The following is a 17,192-nucleotide window of genomic DNA, read 5'->3' as shown; positions in this document are numbered from 1 at the left end:
CTGCTTCCTTGCTCTATAAATAACTGCAACTGCCATTCTAAAAATAAACCAGATAGATATTTAAGGCCCACTGCTACTTAACTTACTGTTGTGCTTACATACTGCTTACTGTTGTGTAAATCAGGAAAAATATCAATGAGATCAATAAATTTACACCACAATGCTTTGCTGAAGTCAGGGGGAAGGGCTGTGTTTCCAGCAATTACAGCCAAGTCCTCCTGTGAACACTCCACCAGCAGCTTTCCTTCCTCCTGACCTACAGATCCTTTTGACAGACATGGGGAAATAAGCATGGGGGAAATGCCAAGAAAGCTGCTACAGTCCTTTTGCCTAATCCATAAGATGGATAAATAATTTTTTTAAAGGGTACCTCCATCCTATTTAATTTTTGAGCTTAGCCTGAACAAGGACTGCAAAAGATACCTGCTCCCTAGAGCAGTTTAGGAGAAAGTAATCTGCTGGAATTTTTCTATCTAGCTCGGTATCTGTACTTGTCAAATAAAACAGCGATTACCATAAAACTACTGTAAAAATAAGCAGCTATACTTTTCTTTTGTAGATAATTTGTCTCCCCCCAAAATAACTCAGTATTTTGCCCATGAAATACATCAGACTAATGCACTTTTGAAAAAAAAAAACAGTTGGAGATGAACAAAATAGTCTCAAATGGCTCTTCTGTCTAATTTTAACTCAAAGACACCATTTTATATAAAATAAAAAGACAACATAATGTACCTGATAATAAATCGCATCATTTGTGAGGGCACTTACAGAACACAAATTATTTGTATTACTGGAATAAACATTCAACAGAATACACCAAAACATGTGAAACTACTTAAAGGAAAATACAGTAGTTCTCCATCCTGAATAAACCAAGGGGAAAAAAACAAACCGACCCAACAAAACCAAAACCAACCCAAACTGTGCTTGAACATCCATAGCTATTGCGTTATTCTGATTACATGGGAAAACTAAAGACACAAAGGCTGCCTCTTTTGCTATTTTTCCTTGCTTTTCCAGGAAACCAAATATTAAGTACCTGGCTTACAAACCTCCAGCAGTTGATCCCACTTCCTTTGACGTTCGCCTCCTACGAATGACACAATCCAACACCCACATACCAGCTCTAAGAAATCAAGAATGCTGTTGCTTCAACAAACCCCCATGCACTTGGGGCCAGCCAAAGAAAGATAAAACACCCTGGAACTCTGCAAACAAATTATACCCACTGCTGACGTAAGGAGGGGGAAGGGAGGGCAAAGGGAAAAAAGGAAAATTAAATAAACCAGAGGAAGCATCCTTAGTCATCCAGAGCATGTGTTGAGATTTTAGCAGCACACCTGAAAATTGAAAGCCTCTACTAGCTCTAGCTAGAAAGTAAAGAGCAGGCTGCAAGTGGGCAATGAACATCACTTTGTGGGGTGGGAATGGGACTCGAGTGCCTTCTCCTCAGCCTGACCTTGCAGGTGCTGCAGGGGAGAGGAGCTGCCTCCAACAGCACCAGAGCCCAAGGCAGGCAGGGTTTTGGGGGGGCACAGAAGAACTCCCTCCCCATCAGTGCCTTACACACCTGCTGCCTATCCCTGCTTCACAGGCCAAATAAACCACCAGCAGTGAGCACCTGGGGCCTTTGTGGAAAAACATGGATTCAAGCAGTACTGACAGGATTTGGTATCCCATCTAACAGTGCAGCCAGCTTTTAAACAGCCAGATGAGGACATTGTGGATGATGTTGAGTGTTTCAGAGGTAAGAGCATATGGGGTGACATAACCCAGGGCTCCAAAAGCCTGGGATGAAAACACATGCTGTGGACATGTCTCTGCACTGCTCCCCTGCCTCCTTCCCCATTACTAACATGGCAATTTGTCACACATGGAGCTTGAGAGGTCTGCATGCTGCATCCCAGGAATGTCACCCACTGCTGGTAGCACCAGCACTGCTGCCTGCCACAGCCAAGTCTTCCCTTGAGTGCTCCCAGCCAAAAGCTGTTCTCACTCAATTTTCCACAGCAGAGAAGGCCTGGGAAGGGCAGAGCTTCCATGAGCTGACCTGCACCTATAAGTGGCCTCCCCTTTCTCTCCCTATTTTCAATTATATTTGTGAGCAAACGGGTAAAAACATTGCCTTTAAGCTCAGAACCCCAGCTTTGGCCTAAGCACCACCACCATTTACGAAATCAGACAAACAGGAAGCAAGGAGAAGGCTGCACAATTACTCAGAGCCACCCTGAAAGAAGGGCTGTTACCAAAACCACCGAGTCTCTTTTACTGAGGATTTCTCACTGCAGTAGAACACTGCCTAATAGCTGTGATACCCTGCTTGAGCGAGTATATTCTCCTTGGAAATCAAGCAAAGGTTTCTAATAGTTTTTGACAGAGTGTGGTCCCCTAAAGCTGCATTTTCTGTCTGATTCATGCTGACTAACTGTAACCCTACGACAGTTATTGAAAGTTAATTAGCGGTGAAGTGCTAAGAGCTCTAAAAATGAAAATACAAGTGAGACCTGAATGCAGAGTGTCTCCCTTCCCAGAAAAAATACTGTCAAGAAGGTTAACAGAACCAAAAAAATATTGTAAGTTGAAAATGTGAGAGGGATTCCTCTAATAACTTGGCTGTGATGGTCCCTTGTTGTGCAGACACACAGCTGAGAAGTAACATATTTCTAAAGGTTTATCAGGGAACCGGGGAACAAACCTCAGTATTTCTTTCTTCATTAAATTTTCTAGAGGAAGTGCCTGCAAAGTTACATAGAGACAACACCCAAGTTACATAAAGACAAATATATAAATCAATTGCTGCTTCCTTTGGGGACTCAAGTTTGTCAGATGTTGCACACGCTATCAAATCCCAACTATTTTTGCCCTTATCCTTCACTTCCTCAGTATTTGCAAGGAAAAATCCACACTTAGATGCGAGCCCAGCCAGCACCAAGCGGGCGTAGGAGGTGAGGCGAGGAGAGCCACAGCCCTGCACCACCCACTCCCTGCAGATGTAAGCGCCGCGACAAGGTGCGAGGCAGTGGGCAGCACCCTTCAGGTGTTAAAAGAGCCCATCCTGGCACCCCCAGAAGTTGGATACAGCCCTAAACAATCAAAAAACAAAACTAAGAGCAACCTTCACGCAGAGAAGTGGCATTGTTTTAAGAACAAGGAAGGGAACGCATTGAAGCAAAGCAAGTAGGTTGGAAAAGCCAAATGTAGGGCTCAGTATAAAAATAGACAACAGCGATGGCAGAATGCCTTGGCAAAATTGTGTTTATTGATTTTCATAGAATAGGGAAAAAAACTCCAGCCCTTTCCACCCCTGACTGCTGACTGTGACTCACGAGTGATCTAAAACGGCTGCAATGAGCAAGCGGGGACTGAGCTGAGTTGGACCTCGCTCACGTCTCCTCCATAGGGTTGACAGGGGAACGGTGCCTGCTCCAGGCTCTCTTTGTTGCTGCCCAGAAAATACAGAATAGCTGTGGATGTTCACCACCGTCACAGCATCTAACAACACTTCGCTCAGGCAAGTCCTCTGTGTGGACAGAGGGTCTGATTAATGTGTGGTTCAATGTCTGGCTCAGCCACCGCTGGTTGCCGGCACCCTGGTGACCTGACTCGGCCTTTCCCTCGGGCTGGGAACTGCGTGTGTAAGGAGGACAACATCCTCTGCCTCCCGTTCAGCTGGGTGACTGCCTTGGTTGAGGTCTGCAAATGTCATAAGCTGTCCACGTTTGGTTTGGAACCACTTTACACCTTTACTGGGCAGCCAATGCTCTCGCTCTGCCGAGATCACAATCCAGGGACACGCTCTGCCTGAGCTGTTACGTTCGATGGTTTTCCTCCTTCTTTCTAAGCGCACCCTCTCAACCCCAGGGAAGGCGTAATAGAAGCCGAGGGCGGGGTGTCACACTCCAGACGGGCCCCTCAGCCCCCGCACGGGCTGCTCCCGCCTGCTCCCGCACAAGCGTTGGGCGCCGCGGGTGGAGCCCCGGCCCCGGGCGGCTCACGCCCTGCGGGGGGAGCGGGCAGCGGGGCCCGCGGGGCCGCACCGCCCCTGCCCCGCCCTTCGCCGGCCGCGAGGGCCGAGGCTGCAGCCGGCGGCGGCCGCATGGGTCCGGCGTGGCCGCCTCGCCGCTGGCAGCGCCCGTGGGCCCGCCCGGGGCCGGGGCTGCTCTTGTTGCTCGTCCGGCTGGCGCTGCCCGGGGCGGCCGCGGGCAGCGGGGAGGCTCCGCCAGCAGGTACTGCCCGTCCCCTCCCGCCCCCGGGGCAGGGCGGGTGCTCACAGGCCGGGGTTCCTCAGCCCCATCCCCTCGGGAGCGGGGGACACGCTCCGCTCCCGCTGTCCCTGGGCCCCGCCGCTCCCGCTGCCACCCAACATGGCGCTGCCCGGCGGACGGGCCGGAGCCGCTGCCTCGCCCCGCCGGCAGCTGCAGCGGAGCCAGGGCAGCGGCGGCCTGAGGCGCTTTGCCGTGTCCCGCTGTTGTCCCGCCGCAGCTCGGTTCCCACAAGCCGGCCCCGTGCCGTCCCCGGTGGGGCAGGGGCGCGGGGAGCCGGCCCGGGAGAGCCCGCACGGACAAAGGACCCGCGGCGCACAGAGGGCGGGCGCGTCCCTCCCACTTCAGCGGCGGGGCCGGGAGCTGCCTCTGCGTGTGCGACTCCCTCTGGCTTTCTCAGGAGCTCGGGTCAGGGGCGTCGAGTGCAGAACAGATCTTTTATTAACATATTTGAGGACAGGAAAACCCCTAAAGGCTGTGCTCAGTTGTAGTAGCAATATGGAACTCGAGAACCGGCTGCCTCCTTGCGTTGACGTTCTCGAGTCTTGGGCATCCTCCGGATTCTGCAGCAGATGCTGATGCCTTATAATTTCAAGTTTCTTTGCTTGCAGTCTCAGAATTTGCGAGGTACTCTACCTGTGTGTCCTCCCAGTAGCTAGACCTGCCCACTGCCTCAGAGTTACCTGTTCAGAAGCATCTCTCCTTTTGTAACATCGTTGTTTCACTCTATGGAGCGATGCAACATTTCAAGCAGATTATTTTCCCCAAGAAAAATGCCTTAAAACTATGGGTAGTAAGAAAACATTTGCTAGCCTTGCGTGTGGATGACATTGCCTCTGACATGGGTGGATAGTTTATCCATAGTGGCAGGAGATGCTAAGATGCCCTTCAGGGAAGGTGTGGACACTCCGGGCTGTGTTTTGGCCCTGCTAGCAGGGTATTGTCATTTCCTGTTACTGGATTATCTTGGTTTTAGGCCTGGGTAGTGCCCAGCCTCACCTCCTTGCTGCGTCAGTCGGCAGCACTTCAGTGACAAATAATCCTTTTGCAGCATCATCCGACGACTTTTGTGAAAGTGCCTGTCTAAAGGTACAGGCAGCGCTTGGCTGAGTGGTTGTGCTCCCTCCCACTGGATTTGCCGTGGATGAAAATTAATCAGCTGGTTATTTTTTCCACAAGAAAAATGCCCAAATTTTAAAGTTAAACCAATTTAGTAGGATCACGTGTGGACAATAATTCTGCAATGCTATAATAAACCTAAGTAAGAACATCCACACAGTATATTTCATTGGCTTAACTAAATTGGTTAAAATATAATTTAGCTTAATTTCAGCTTCCTTATAGAGGCACAACAGGTTTTTACCTGCAAACAGCATCTCCTTGTCTGGATTGAGACTGCACATACCCATTTTGCTGCTCTGCGTGCATGACAGTGTATTAGCAGTTATAACTGAGCTTGGCTGAGACCTACATTTTCTATTCAGTAAGCCAGATGAGTCCCTCTGTTCAGATGTGTAATTATTTCCTTTATTCTTCTCTTTAATCATGTTCTTGAAACACTGTGGTAATGCACTGTAGGGTATGTTTTACGCATGTGTATAGATCAGAATGTATGTTATTCAAACTTTGCTCCATTAGTCTTTTAGGTCCATTTCTGCTCAAAAGTGCAATCTTAATTCTAAAGATCCTAGGTGCTCACTAACATTTCAGGAGGGTTAGAACAATTCACATCCCTAATTCAATGATTTGTGGTGAGCTGTCAGTGCAGTTCCCTTATAACATGCTGTGGCTGGACTGTGACAGCAGAAAAAATGTTCTAAAAAGAAGAGTTGTGTTATTTAACATTAGAAACATTTCCGAGGGAGAGGAGCATGACTTCTGTGATCAGCAGCTGTGTCATGTGCTAAATGACTATGTTAATTTGTAAGTCTGTTTACCTGCTCAGACTCCCACAGTTGCATTCACCAGTGGTGCAGGGAACTCTGGTGGAGTTACACCCACACATGCTGGCAGTGAATTTGGCCCAGAGGCCCTGTTCCAGTGCCATCAAAACACTGATGCTGAAGCCAAGCTTTTCTGGATTACATTTTTTAAAAATACCACCCTAGTTATTTTTTTTCCAAAGGTGTTGCAGTGTACTTTGGAGCCTAAATGACTTGATTAGAAGTCCAATTTGAATTTTCATCTAAATCATATTGAACATGTTTCAGCATTTGCAACAATGAAATGGACTGAAATCAGACATTTGTATTTGACTCATGCTTAAAATTAACTTTTTTGGCCCCCCCCCCCCCCCCCAGGTAAAAACTGCAGCTTATTGCAGGAAATGGATGTCATCCAGAAGCAGGATGAAAACTGTTACTGCTATGTGCAAAACAGAACCATTCACTTACAGTACCTTTGGTCAACTCTCCAGGTAAGAGGCCGTTCAGTGTGCTCCATGTGAGCTTTTCCCAGCAAACCACATGGCCAGTTAGCAAGATCAGGGCAGCATCTCCATGTAATTAATAGTTCAAGTGGTGTATAGTTGGGACTATGATAAAAATGCAGCATTATGAGCCTCCAGTTGGCATGCAGAGAGGTTTGGGCTCTACTGTAAGGATGTCAGCCAGGCTTAGAGCATGATGGTGCCACATAAACATTAATTTAGGACTGTGTGTTATTTTCTTGCACACCTTTTCTATTGATGAACCAGTGTTAATCTCTGCAAATTTGCTTGTCACCAAATGCCTTTATGGAACTTCTAAATTTGAGGACTAAATGCAGTTCTGAGGCTCTCTCACCATAGCATACCGAAGTGTAGGAACCAAAGGCTCGTTAGATTGTGACTAATGAACAAACAGCAGCAGCAGTGTGTTTGTTTTCCTGACTAACAGAGGGTCATCTTACAAGAAACACATTTAGAGATTAGTTTGAAGCAAGTAAAAATCTCTTCAAGAGTGGAAGCAGTAACAGCTAAAGGAATGAGCTAACCATCTCCATAGTTCCTTTTCTTTCCTGGGAAGTATTTCTCCAGACAAAGGAAGGGCACAGTTCCATTTTGACTCTGTTTGAGGACTTTTCTCTCAGATAAAAGAAAGAGGAACATCTCTTTGTCTGTTCCCAGGACTATTTTCCTCAGGAACATGTTGCAGATGATTTTATGAATGGTAGCAGGCTTCAGGTGGTAAAACCCTCCATCAGTCACACAAACTTTCCTGGAGTCAATGTTTAAAAGCAGGAAGTTCAGATTTTTTCCACAACAAATTGCTTGCTGACACATTGTCTCCTCTCCCAGTACAAACCTGGTTTATTACCCCTTGCATCACTTTTTTGCAGATGGGTCTTTTTTGTCTAGTGGGCTCCGATGAAGAGCTCACAATGTATCAGAGTCTTCAGGAAAATCATCGCAACTTAGAAGATGGACAAGATCTTCTACCATTTTGGTGGGGGAGGGCACTGGGAACCAGCAAAAAAACCCCAAATACCCAACAGGAATGTGCTTCTATTTAAATTTCTGGTTATACTATCTTTTATTTGCCTTATCCCTCTTGTGTCCCCAACATGAAGATTACATGATAAAGAAAAGCAAGTCCAATTTGTTATGGTTCGGGAGGGGAAGGAGGAGGGGTATGAACATTCACAAAAGAAAATGTGGTCAGTCAGATATTACTGGTTTCTTAAAAAATTTGTGGGCAAGTGTCACAGTAAAACCAAACCCACTGTGCTTTTGGATGGATGGAGTTCCCTCCACTGAACTTTGCTGCCGATGAGTTCTCTGAATTACCTCGTAAGGTGATTAATTGTAAACAAGTAATCTTTGCATAATATAAATAACCAAGACTAAACTATTGAGATTGATTTTCATTACCACATGCATGGCTTATATGCGATATAGTTCATGAAAACAAAAACCCACAGTGATTCTGAGCTACTTCTCTGTGTATTCTGTTCTTTGTTTCTAGATAAAAGTTAACAGCAGAGAAAAGTTCCGGTTTGAGCCTATTTCAGAAAAAAACAACTGTCGGAATTCAGAAACTGTTTTTGAGTTTGCTGCATGTGCTGTTCAAATCCTCTGGAAGGCAGAGACATGTACAGAAACTTTTCTGAGCATAAAACAATATGGAGAGGATGTTTGTTTCAAAATACAACCCTTCAAAATTGAACCGTACACTGTGAGGGTGAAAAGAGAAAGTAAGTACCAAATCTTTGGGTTTAGATTACAGATAGCTTGGTATTGCCAGTGCTACTGAATGTACCATCTCTTCTGTAAGAAGCTTGGGACTTTTCTGTTGATATTTTATATGATCAGCATTTCAGATTGAATTAGTCTAAAGTCAATTTCTATTTCTTTCCCCCTTTTTTAGTGCTAGATGGAAAGCTCTTGTTTTTGTTTGTAGCTGGAATTTTTCTGTTCCATTTTGCAAACAGCCTGAGCAGGTGAGTACTAGCTACTTTTGAGCTTCTTTCCCAAAGCCTGTGCATCTTTGGTCTGTTTGCTAAGCTAAAGAGGCAGTTCTTTGGGAAAGTGAAATAAGACTGAATATATATTTAAAACTTCCTCATACCACTTGTGTTTGGACAGATTGTGACATACCTTGGAGTGCCCAACTCTATTTATCAATTAGCTGTGTTAGGGTTTTTGTATCCAAGCTTCCTGCACTGGGGGACACCAAGACAATCCTCAGTGAGCAAGTGTGTGGATCAGAAAAGTCTTTTCTCACTTTTGTTCACCACTGAGGGTAGCTGAATGCTAAATAATGCTGATTATCAGTGGGGGAAAATATTTAGGATGAAGTCATCTGGGGCCTTTTTGCCACCACCTTTGTGCCAACCTTTCTTCTGATGCACGTTTTACATAGCATGTAAGGGAGGATACTCAGTTGTTATAGCAAAATAAGTGGCCCACAACTTCAAAGCAAAGTGAGTCACAAAATAATTGTCAGGAGGCACCTCTAAAACAAGCAGAGCAGTCATAGGTTTTATAGCATTAACTGTGAATTAGTAAGTTGGAATTTATAAATGCATATGCTTAGGCAAAAAACCTTGTGGGTTTGTGGAGGGTTTTCTGCATTTTAAATTAAAATAAAACTTCTCTTGCAGTACAGAACCATGTTAGTTATTTCAGTTTCTTCTGTGTACTAGAAACTAGAAGGTCAATGCAGTCAGAAGTAGCAGGAGTTTTAAAAATCCGCAGCACAGTCTCCTAACCTGTAACAACTCCAGTGACCTTAAGTATCTATTGGGAATTTTTCCTTACACAGATTTAATATCTGAACTGGGCCTGTTAACCATATAATTACACCTCTAAATTACAGCAGAGTTAAGTTCTTAATGAAGATCACTGCTGTTTTTACAAATGTTGGCATCTTAACTGATTACAAATTGTACTTCTCACCATATTCTCTCTTGTTCTCTTTACAGGAGTGCCAAGTTCTTTTACCTTTCTGGAATAATACTGGGTGCTCTTGCTCTGCTAGTCTTTGTCCTGTTGACACTTAAAAGGTTTATTCCAAGGGTAAATCTACATTTATAAAACAAAATAATAGTCATCATCATAATACCAGAAGTGAAGGTACAGAGCCAGATTCTGTTCTGGTTTTGTGGCCAGGTAACTGCACTGAAATGATTGCAGGATTGCTTGCATCAAGTAAATTTAGTTAGGTCAGAGCCAAGTTCTATTTAGCTTCTTCCTGAGTTTAAACTGAACAGGAGATTGGTGATATACAAGAAGAGTTCATTCTGAAACATAAATTATTTTTATTGAACTGGAGCTAAGCTTACCTTTGAATCTGTGAATCAATCTAAATAAAAATATAGTGGCATCTGAGACACATTCTCTTCCACTCACCAAAGACAATTCATTTTAAGGCAGATGTGAATTTTTCCTTTACTTTTACGAAGCCTGTGCATTCCCATAATATTGCTGAGGTATGTTAATTGGGAACACAGTGCAGCAGGATTACACTGTAACACTGGGACATGATACACAAATACAGATGCAGTTGCTCTGCTTGGAATTGACACTGTTTTGTTGTAGCATGCAGAGGATTGTGCAGTGGAAGTCTCAATGCAGATCGTAAACCCTGTAGCTCTAAAGAATTTCACATCTGTTTTTGCCTGTGAGTTCCTTTGGAAACAATGGTCCTGATTCTGACTTGAATTTTTTTGATGAAGTTTTTTTTTTCCTTTCCTTTTTTTTTTTTTTTTTTTTTTTTTTAAATTTCCAGCACAGTACCTTCTGGATCTTAATGAGTGGCTCCTGGATGGCCTCTCTCTATTTTATTTATTGCTTCAAAGAGAATGTGCAGTGGTTGTGGTCTGAACACAGAAACTACCTGTTGGGTAAGAAAATTACCAAGAAATGTCCTGCAGATTTTGGTTTAATTTAGTGGTCAGATGAATACCTGCCCATAAAAAAAGACAATCAAGTGACTCATTTATGGAGTTCTATTTTCTCCTAAGCCGTAGATGTTGAAACATTCTAAAGGTTCCTAATCCACTGAAATGAGCGTTACTCACATTGTATCATTAAATAAATAGTGTGATGCAGAGGACTAGTTCTAAGAGCAGATTTTGCCTGCATTATTAGTTCATTGATTTGCTGTTACATACTTTCCCTGTAAGAGCAAAAGGGCAGCTCCTCTGGCTTGCACTTTGCTGGTTGTGGGAAATAGATGCACACATGGCTAATGGGATGTGGCTGCAGGGGCTGACAAACCTATTGATCTGGCACCTGCCTCGACATGGTCACATGAGGAGAACTCACGTGCAGCCCACAGCATTGGCTAAAAGCTGTTCAGAGATAACCTTGTGAACTCTTTGCACACTTTGGAAGTACAAAGCACATAAAACATCATGCAGTTATCTGTAAGACAACACAAGAATCAGTAGGCTACACTTCACAGCAGCTGCAAGCTTTGTGAAGCAAAGTAGTTTATAGGTGTAGCTTGCTTCTTTTTCTCCATGTCCTTTTCTGTATCTACAGGGTATTTTCTGGCTGTTGGGATTACCAGCTTTGCCATTTCCTATCAGCATGGGCCACTGACCACGGAGCTCAGCATAACCTTGTTCACATGGACGCTCCAGTTAACAGCCTTTGTCCTGATCTACTGTGGTGTCACCATCCCTCAGGTTGCATATGCAGTCATAGCAGTCAGCCTCTGCTCCAAAGGCCTGTGTTACCCCCTGGGTGCTGCCTGTCACATTGCCAGGTCTGTGTCTATTTGTGAATGTCCAGGTCCTGGGAGCACCAGGAAATACTGGAAACTGATAATAAAAAAAGCCTCTGCTCTTCAGTCATGATTTAGGAATTTCTGGTACTAGTTCATAATTTTGCCAAACGTAAAACTGCAGTAGGAAAGGTTTCAGGACCCGAGGCACAGGAATTATTTTCCATTTGGCAGTTTTAAGCATGAGTTTTGTTCTATGGATAATGGAGTGACTGTGTTCTTAAGGACAAATGTAGCAGCACCTTCTAGTGCACAGCATATGGTAACCAGAACGTTTCTGTTTGATTGAGTAGACTGCAGCAATACTGCCTTGGTTTGACGTGTAGTGAGAGAAGCTGCAGGGAACTCATATGGAATCTTAGGGATAAAATAGTGTACCACACCAAGGAAGTAGCTGTTGAAAAGTGACAGTTGGAGGTTGAATAGAGTTCAGACTAACATCACATTTCCACAGAAACAGTGTTCTCCATTGGTTTTATTTTTCCAAGGTTGTTACCTTGTACATGGAAGCAATCTATTAGAACTATGGAGATACTCCTCTGTATTCCTAGAGGCCCATTTACATTGTGGATTTGGAAAAGGAACTGCTTGCAGTAGATAGACCTTAACTTGCTGAGTATTTTCGGTAGCAATACAGGAACAATGTGTTTGCTCATCCTTGAATTTGAAGCATGTTTTAGCACAAGCACAACACTCAAATGAAGATTCTAAAAAGCCCTGCCAGTTTACATCTGTTTTTCTACCTTCAGTGATGGATGGCATCCAGGTTCAGAGTCTTTAGTACAGACTGTTCCATAGCTGTGGACTCTGCTGAACCGCAGAGAATTAGGATGAGGCAAAGGCTAGAACTGGCATAACCAAAATAATACAAACCAAATAATTTGGGTTTTTTGTTGTTTTTTTTTTTTTTACACATTGTTTAGTTTTGAAGAATATACTGCTTTGATCTTTTCTTTCCTTTTTACCTGCTGAAGTGGGGACTGAATTGAAGCTTTTCTATTTTAGGTAGAATTTATCATTTGTTGTAGACCAGTTTTTGCCTGCAGCTGAGGAGTACCAGCTGTTTCAAAAGCAACTTGTAAGATCAGCACCTGTTGTAAGCAGGTTCAGAAAACTCTGGAATCAGTATGATTCCAGTATGTGGCCACAAGTTCACAGAACACACTTGCTTTACTCTGAAACACTGTAGTTTATTCTTCATGTGGTTCTTAGTTTTTGGTTTTCATGAACTGATGCTTCTATAAAGAAATACAGCTCTACAAATCTCTCTTAGGAGAATGATAAGGGCTGTTTTCTTTCTCTGTTTCAAAATCCGTATGCCACAGCACCGAAGTGTGAGGCCATGATGCCAGATACACAGTTCAGAGCAGCAAATATATCAAAATAATTTAGAATCTTGCGGTATTTCTTTTTAAGAACAGTGGATCTCACTGAGCCAGCAAGACCCTTCACTGTTTGACCTAAATAACGGCTACAGTTCTCTGCTTTAAAGGGATATAAGGAAGAAAGTTGAATGCTGCTGATGTTGGAGCAGGTGTTTTTATACAGAGCTGAAAGTTTTATGGGCATCCAGCCCTTGCTTATCTTAACTCATCACAACATTTAAATTGAAAGCAGTCGACAGAAGGGAACTGAACATGGCACACTTTCTAATTTATATCTAATTATATTATACATCACTACGCAGCAGCTAAAAAACCATCAGATTGTAAACATTTTGGCCTCAGACTACTCAGTTTTGTAACTTAGAGTAAGATTTAAGAGAAGCAATCTAGTAAACAACATGAACAACTCACAACAGGCTTAGAGCATTGCTTATCTTTGAAGTAACATATGCAGACTGGGTTTTGATTCAGCCCATGTCTCTGCACAGACACATTTTGCATTTTGCACCTAAAAATGGCTGAGCAAGCAGCCATCTCTTTAATTCTGTGAGATTTTAGTCCATGCATACACAATAAAAACCTGATCTAAAGCTTATCTGAAGCTTATTAAATATCATGTGAAATTCTACAGCTTCGGTTAAGACAGGTAAACAGGCTAGCAAACATTACATACCTTGTCCTCAAATGTAAGAATGCAGCTTATTCTCTTAAAAGGATAGAGGTGATTAATGCATGTTAATAGCATTAACATAGATAATAATTACGTGCCAGAAGACTTCAGAAATACTGATTATTGTAATTTCATTCTAGAAAAATGAAGCATCACTTCAAATCAAAAAAACTGGTGTTTAAATACCTTACTGAAGAGGAGTATCGAGAACAAGGTGAAAGTGAAACTATCACAGCTCTGGAGGAGCTGCGCTCATTCTGCAGGAGCCCTGACTTCCCATCATGGATAGCTGTGTCCAAACTCCAGGCTCCACACAGGTAAGAAAACCTGGCTCCTCTAAAACAGGAAACACATTGCACAGACACTGGCACACAGCAGACCTAAATGCCACTTCAGGCACTGTTCCAGGTGTGTTTATCTTGCATATCCTACTCAGGACTGCAGCCACACCTCTCAAGGGTATTTCTCGCTGATGGAATTAAACTTCTGTTTGTTCCTCCCTGACCACAAATTACTCTTGGGAGTTTGCAGCCCTTCACAGCTTATTCATGGTCATAGAACTTAAAGGCTTCCTGCAGTGTCTCTGTAAGTTCTGGCAGTGACCCTGGTGGCTCTCTAACCAGTGAAATTGCCCTCCTTCAGGTTTTAGAGCAGTGCCCTTTTCTATGGCGTAGAATTGGAGCAGGGTGAAGATACATACTCAAACATTACCTATATTAAGCTCTCCAGTTGCAAACCTGCACAGTCAGGGAATCCTATTATTGAAGTATCATTAACTAAGACTAAGAATACAGAGAAAGAAATCAATACTTGCACCTAGCAAGTAGAACAGGTAGAAGAGCTGTGCCATGTATAGCTTAAGAGATAAACTTAAGACAAATATAGGTCAGGGTCAATCAAGCAAAGCCAGAAAATCTTGCAGAATATAAAATTAATCATAACAGTGTATTCCCATCAAAACAGAAACTTAAAGATATCAGAAGCAGAGTTTCATATATTAGCCAGCCACAAAGACTTAGTCCTTGCCACAGAACCAAGTGTCACAATTTTAAAGGAGCCCCAGTCCAATCTTCCTTGGATTGGCACGCAGACAGCCTCTCTACCAGGTTTTATAGATTTACTGTTAAACAGTCTTACTTTCTAAGCTGCTTGCCTGCTTTAGCATGATGGAAAGATAAAAAGTGAAAGCTTACTGTTGTACAACTAAATACCACCAAACGTACAAAACAACTGAGACACAAGTATTTTCTAGCCATCGTTTCATTAATAGAGTTGTTATAAACTGTTCACTAATTGAGAATAGGGAAATAAAAAGAAGAACCAACAGCAATCAGATTTGGAGAACCCCTCCCAGCTCCCATTAAGCATCAGACAGTGGTTCATCCCAAGGCAAACCTGTTCCCCATTTAGACTAACAGAGCTTCCAAGAACAGCGAGGTGATGACATTCATCTCACAGAAATGTTAAGTCTGAAATGTAAATTATTGATCAGTTTACCAGAACTCCAGAATGTAGCTTGCATTTCCTTTTTCATACATTTCTCTGATGCTGTCGACACTTACCCAGGTGTCAGAACTGCCGTCTGTTCCCACACACTTGCCAGAAACCTCCAGCTCTGTTCTCTCTCCTCAATGGAGTTGCCCACTGAAAGTAAGATTTGTGGCAAATTGAAGTGTAGGGACGGTGCTGAGTTCATGCTTTGTTCCGCCACACTTCCAGTTCAGCATTTTCTTGGAGCAGTTGCAGAATTCCCAGTCTGCAGCTGCAGGTTCAGCAGAGGTAGGAATTCTTTGGGAAGACTTGAGCTCAGCTTGCCCACAGTGTGCACGCAGCACCAGCAGCAAGGTGACTGCACCACAATGTAGGAGTGCAGAATTCTTGCCATTTTTTCCTTTCAATAGCAGTATCAACATACCTGAATTCTTACAGCCTTTGTCCCAAATATGCTACAGCTTGAATTTATTTTTAGAATGTAGAGTACCAACTACCCCACTGTACAAATGCTTACTCTGGATTACCCCACAAGTACTAACAAGATGTGAAAACAAAGTTAGATCTTCTTGCTTAGTCACAAGACTTTGCAGATGGTCTCCAGAAGAGCAAAAGTTACTTCTACAGAAAATACTGAAAAGATGAGCCAGAAAAACCGATCTTTGGGGTTGTTGTCATCCGTTACTGGAACTTCCCCTCATCTGCATTGCCTGTGGGGATGTCCTTACAACATTCCTGCTTAAATAGCAATACCCCTAGCATTTACAGTAGTTCTTCTTTTAATTTCTCAGCTGATCACTTCTCCTCTTAAAAATTTGGCAGGTTTGCAGCTTTTGTTTTGGGATCTCCCCACGTCTCACCTGCAGAAACAAAGGCGCATGATGAGCAGTATGGCATTGGGAGCTCCTTCCTGGAAGAGCAGCTGTTTGAGACAGGGGCACAGTCCGAGCAAGATGAGCCAGACAATTCCATCCATGAAGATGAAGAGAATGAAAATGAAATGCATACACAAACTCCATTTCCATATGCTACTGAGCTGCTCTGAGCGTTGAGAAATAACAAAAAAATTTAGAAAGACAGAAAACACTCTTGTCCTAGAAAGGGAAGATACAGAATGAGAACTCACACTTGGCCTTTTCTTGTGGTTGCTCATGGACAAAGAAGGATTTTTGAAAAAACTGTTTCCTGTATCACCAATGTTACCTGATTAGAGCAACAGAAGGAAGCCCTCATAGGGGCTGTTCAAGTGAAGAGGAATCTCATGCTATTGGTATTTTCACTGGGGAAGACAAACATTGTGTATTCCTAAGGCAAGTACTGGTGGCAGCCTGTCCACCAGGATGCCTTGTTTTACCAAGGATACTACCTCTAGAAAACAGAATGTTTTGGCCCTTTCCATCATCAAGTCCTCTGTGCTGAGCACTAGAGGGAGGAAAAGCCATTTTTAATACTCTCCTTTTACTAAGTACCCTCTGTGTCAACATTTCCGATAATGCTGTCAGAGTGTTGATAAACTGTGTTCATTGTTCGTGAGACTTTGCATAGAGAGTTAATGCAGCTGAAGGAGGTTTGTTTCCTCTTCTGGCTGGGCTTGCTGTCCATTAGCTTCATCCTGCCTCTGCCTTTAGTTTTAAGCTCCCCTTACCCCTCAGAATGCTGCCTGACTTTTCACCCTCTGCCCATATTATTCTGTTCTTGATCTCTGCTGTAGCTGTACTGCATTTTGTTCTTTCCAAATCTTTATTTATGTACTGTCTTCCTGCTTGTACAGATCCATCTGCTAAACCTTCCTCTAGCCCTCTGCTTCTCCCCCTCTGACAATGCAGAGGGTTTAGGAGATGTTTTCCATCCCCAAACATTTTTGCTATTGCCTTCAGTTTCACTGTCAACTTACCTCAGATGGGTGCTGCTGTCCATTCCAGGCCTCTCAAGAGCCCAGAAAAGACCACAAAGGCTGAGGCAGTTTCAGCTGCTTGGAGAAACTGCTATCAGCAGGGTCAGAGTGCTGCTGTGACCCTGGAATTGGGAATGCAGATAACCCACACAGAGCTCCACTGGCCTCGGAGTACTCAGTAGTTTGCTCACTCAGTAAGATGCAGAAAGTACTTCCTGGCAAAACAATGAGGGAGGATACCTGGCTTTTACCTTTCCTTTCTCAGCTGTCTGTGGG

General features: G+C 43.5%; 1 protein-coding gene across 1 annotated transcript; it reads left to right on the top strand.

Moving 5' to 3' along the window:
• Positions 1 to 4,099: 4,099 nt before the first annotated feature.
• NEMP2 (nuclear envelope integral membrane protein 2) lies at positions 4,100 to 17,144 on the top strand (the record flags this gene model as incomplete). Its single annotated transcript, XM_082284828.1, has 9 exons — positions 4,100 to 4,229; positions 6,566 to 6,681; positions 8,210 to 8,438; positions 8,612 to 8,684; positions 9,669 to 9,762; positions 10,475 to 10,589; positions 11,233 to 11,458; positions 13,672 to 13,848; positions 15,845 to 17,144. The coding sequence occupies 9 exons, from the start codon at positions 4,100 to 4,102 to the stop codon at positions 16,065 to 16,067; spliced, it is 1,383 nt and encodes a 460-aa protein (XP_082140954.1). The 3' UTR covers positions 16,068 to 17,144.
• Positions 17,145 to 17,192: the final 48 nt, after the last annotated feature.

Source organism: Coloeus monedula (assembly GCF_965178545.1).
Source record: "Coloeus monedula genome assembly, chromosome: 7".
In the NCBI taxonomy this organism is placed as follows: domain Eukaryota; kingdom Metazoa; phylum Chordata; class Aves; order Passeriformes; family Corvidae; genus Coloeus; species Coloeus monedula.
This window is presented reverse-complemented; position numbering and strand designations above follow the sequence as displayed.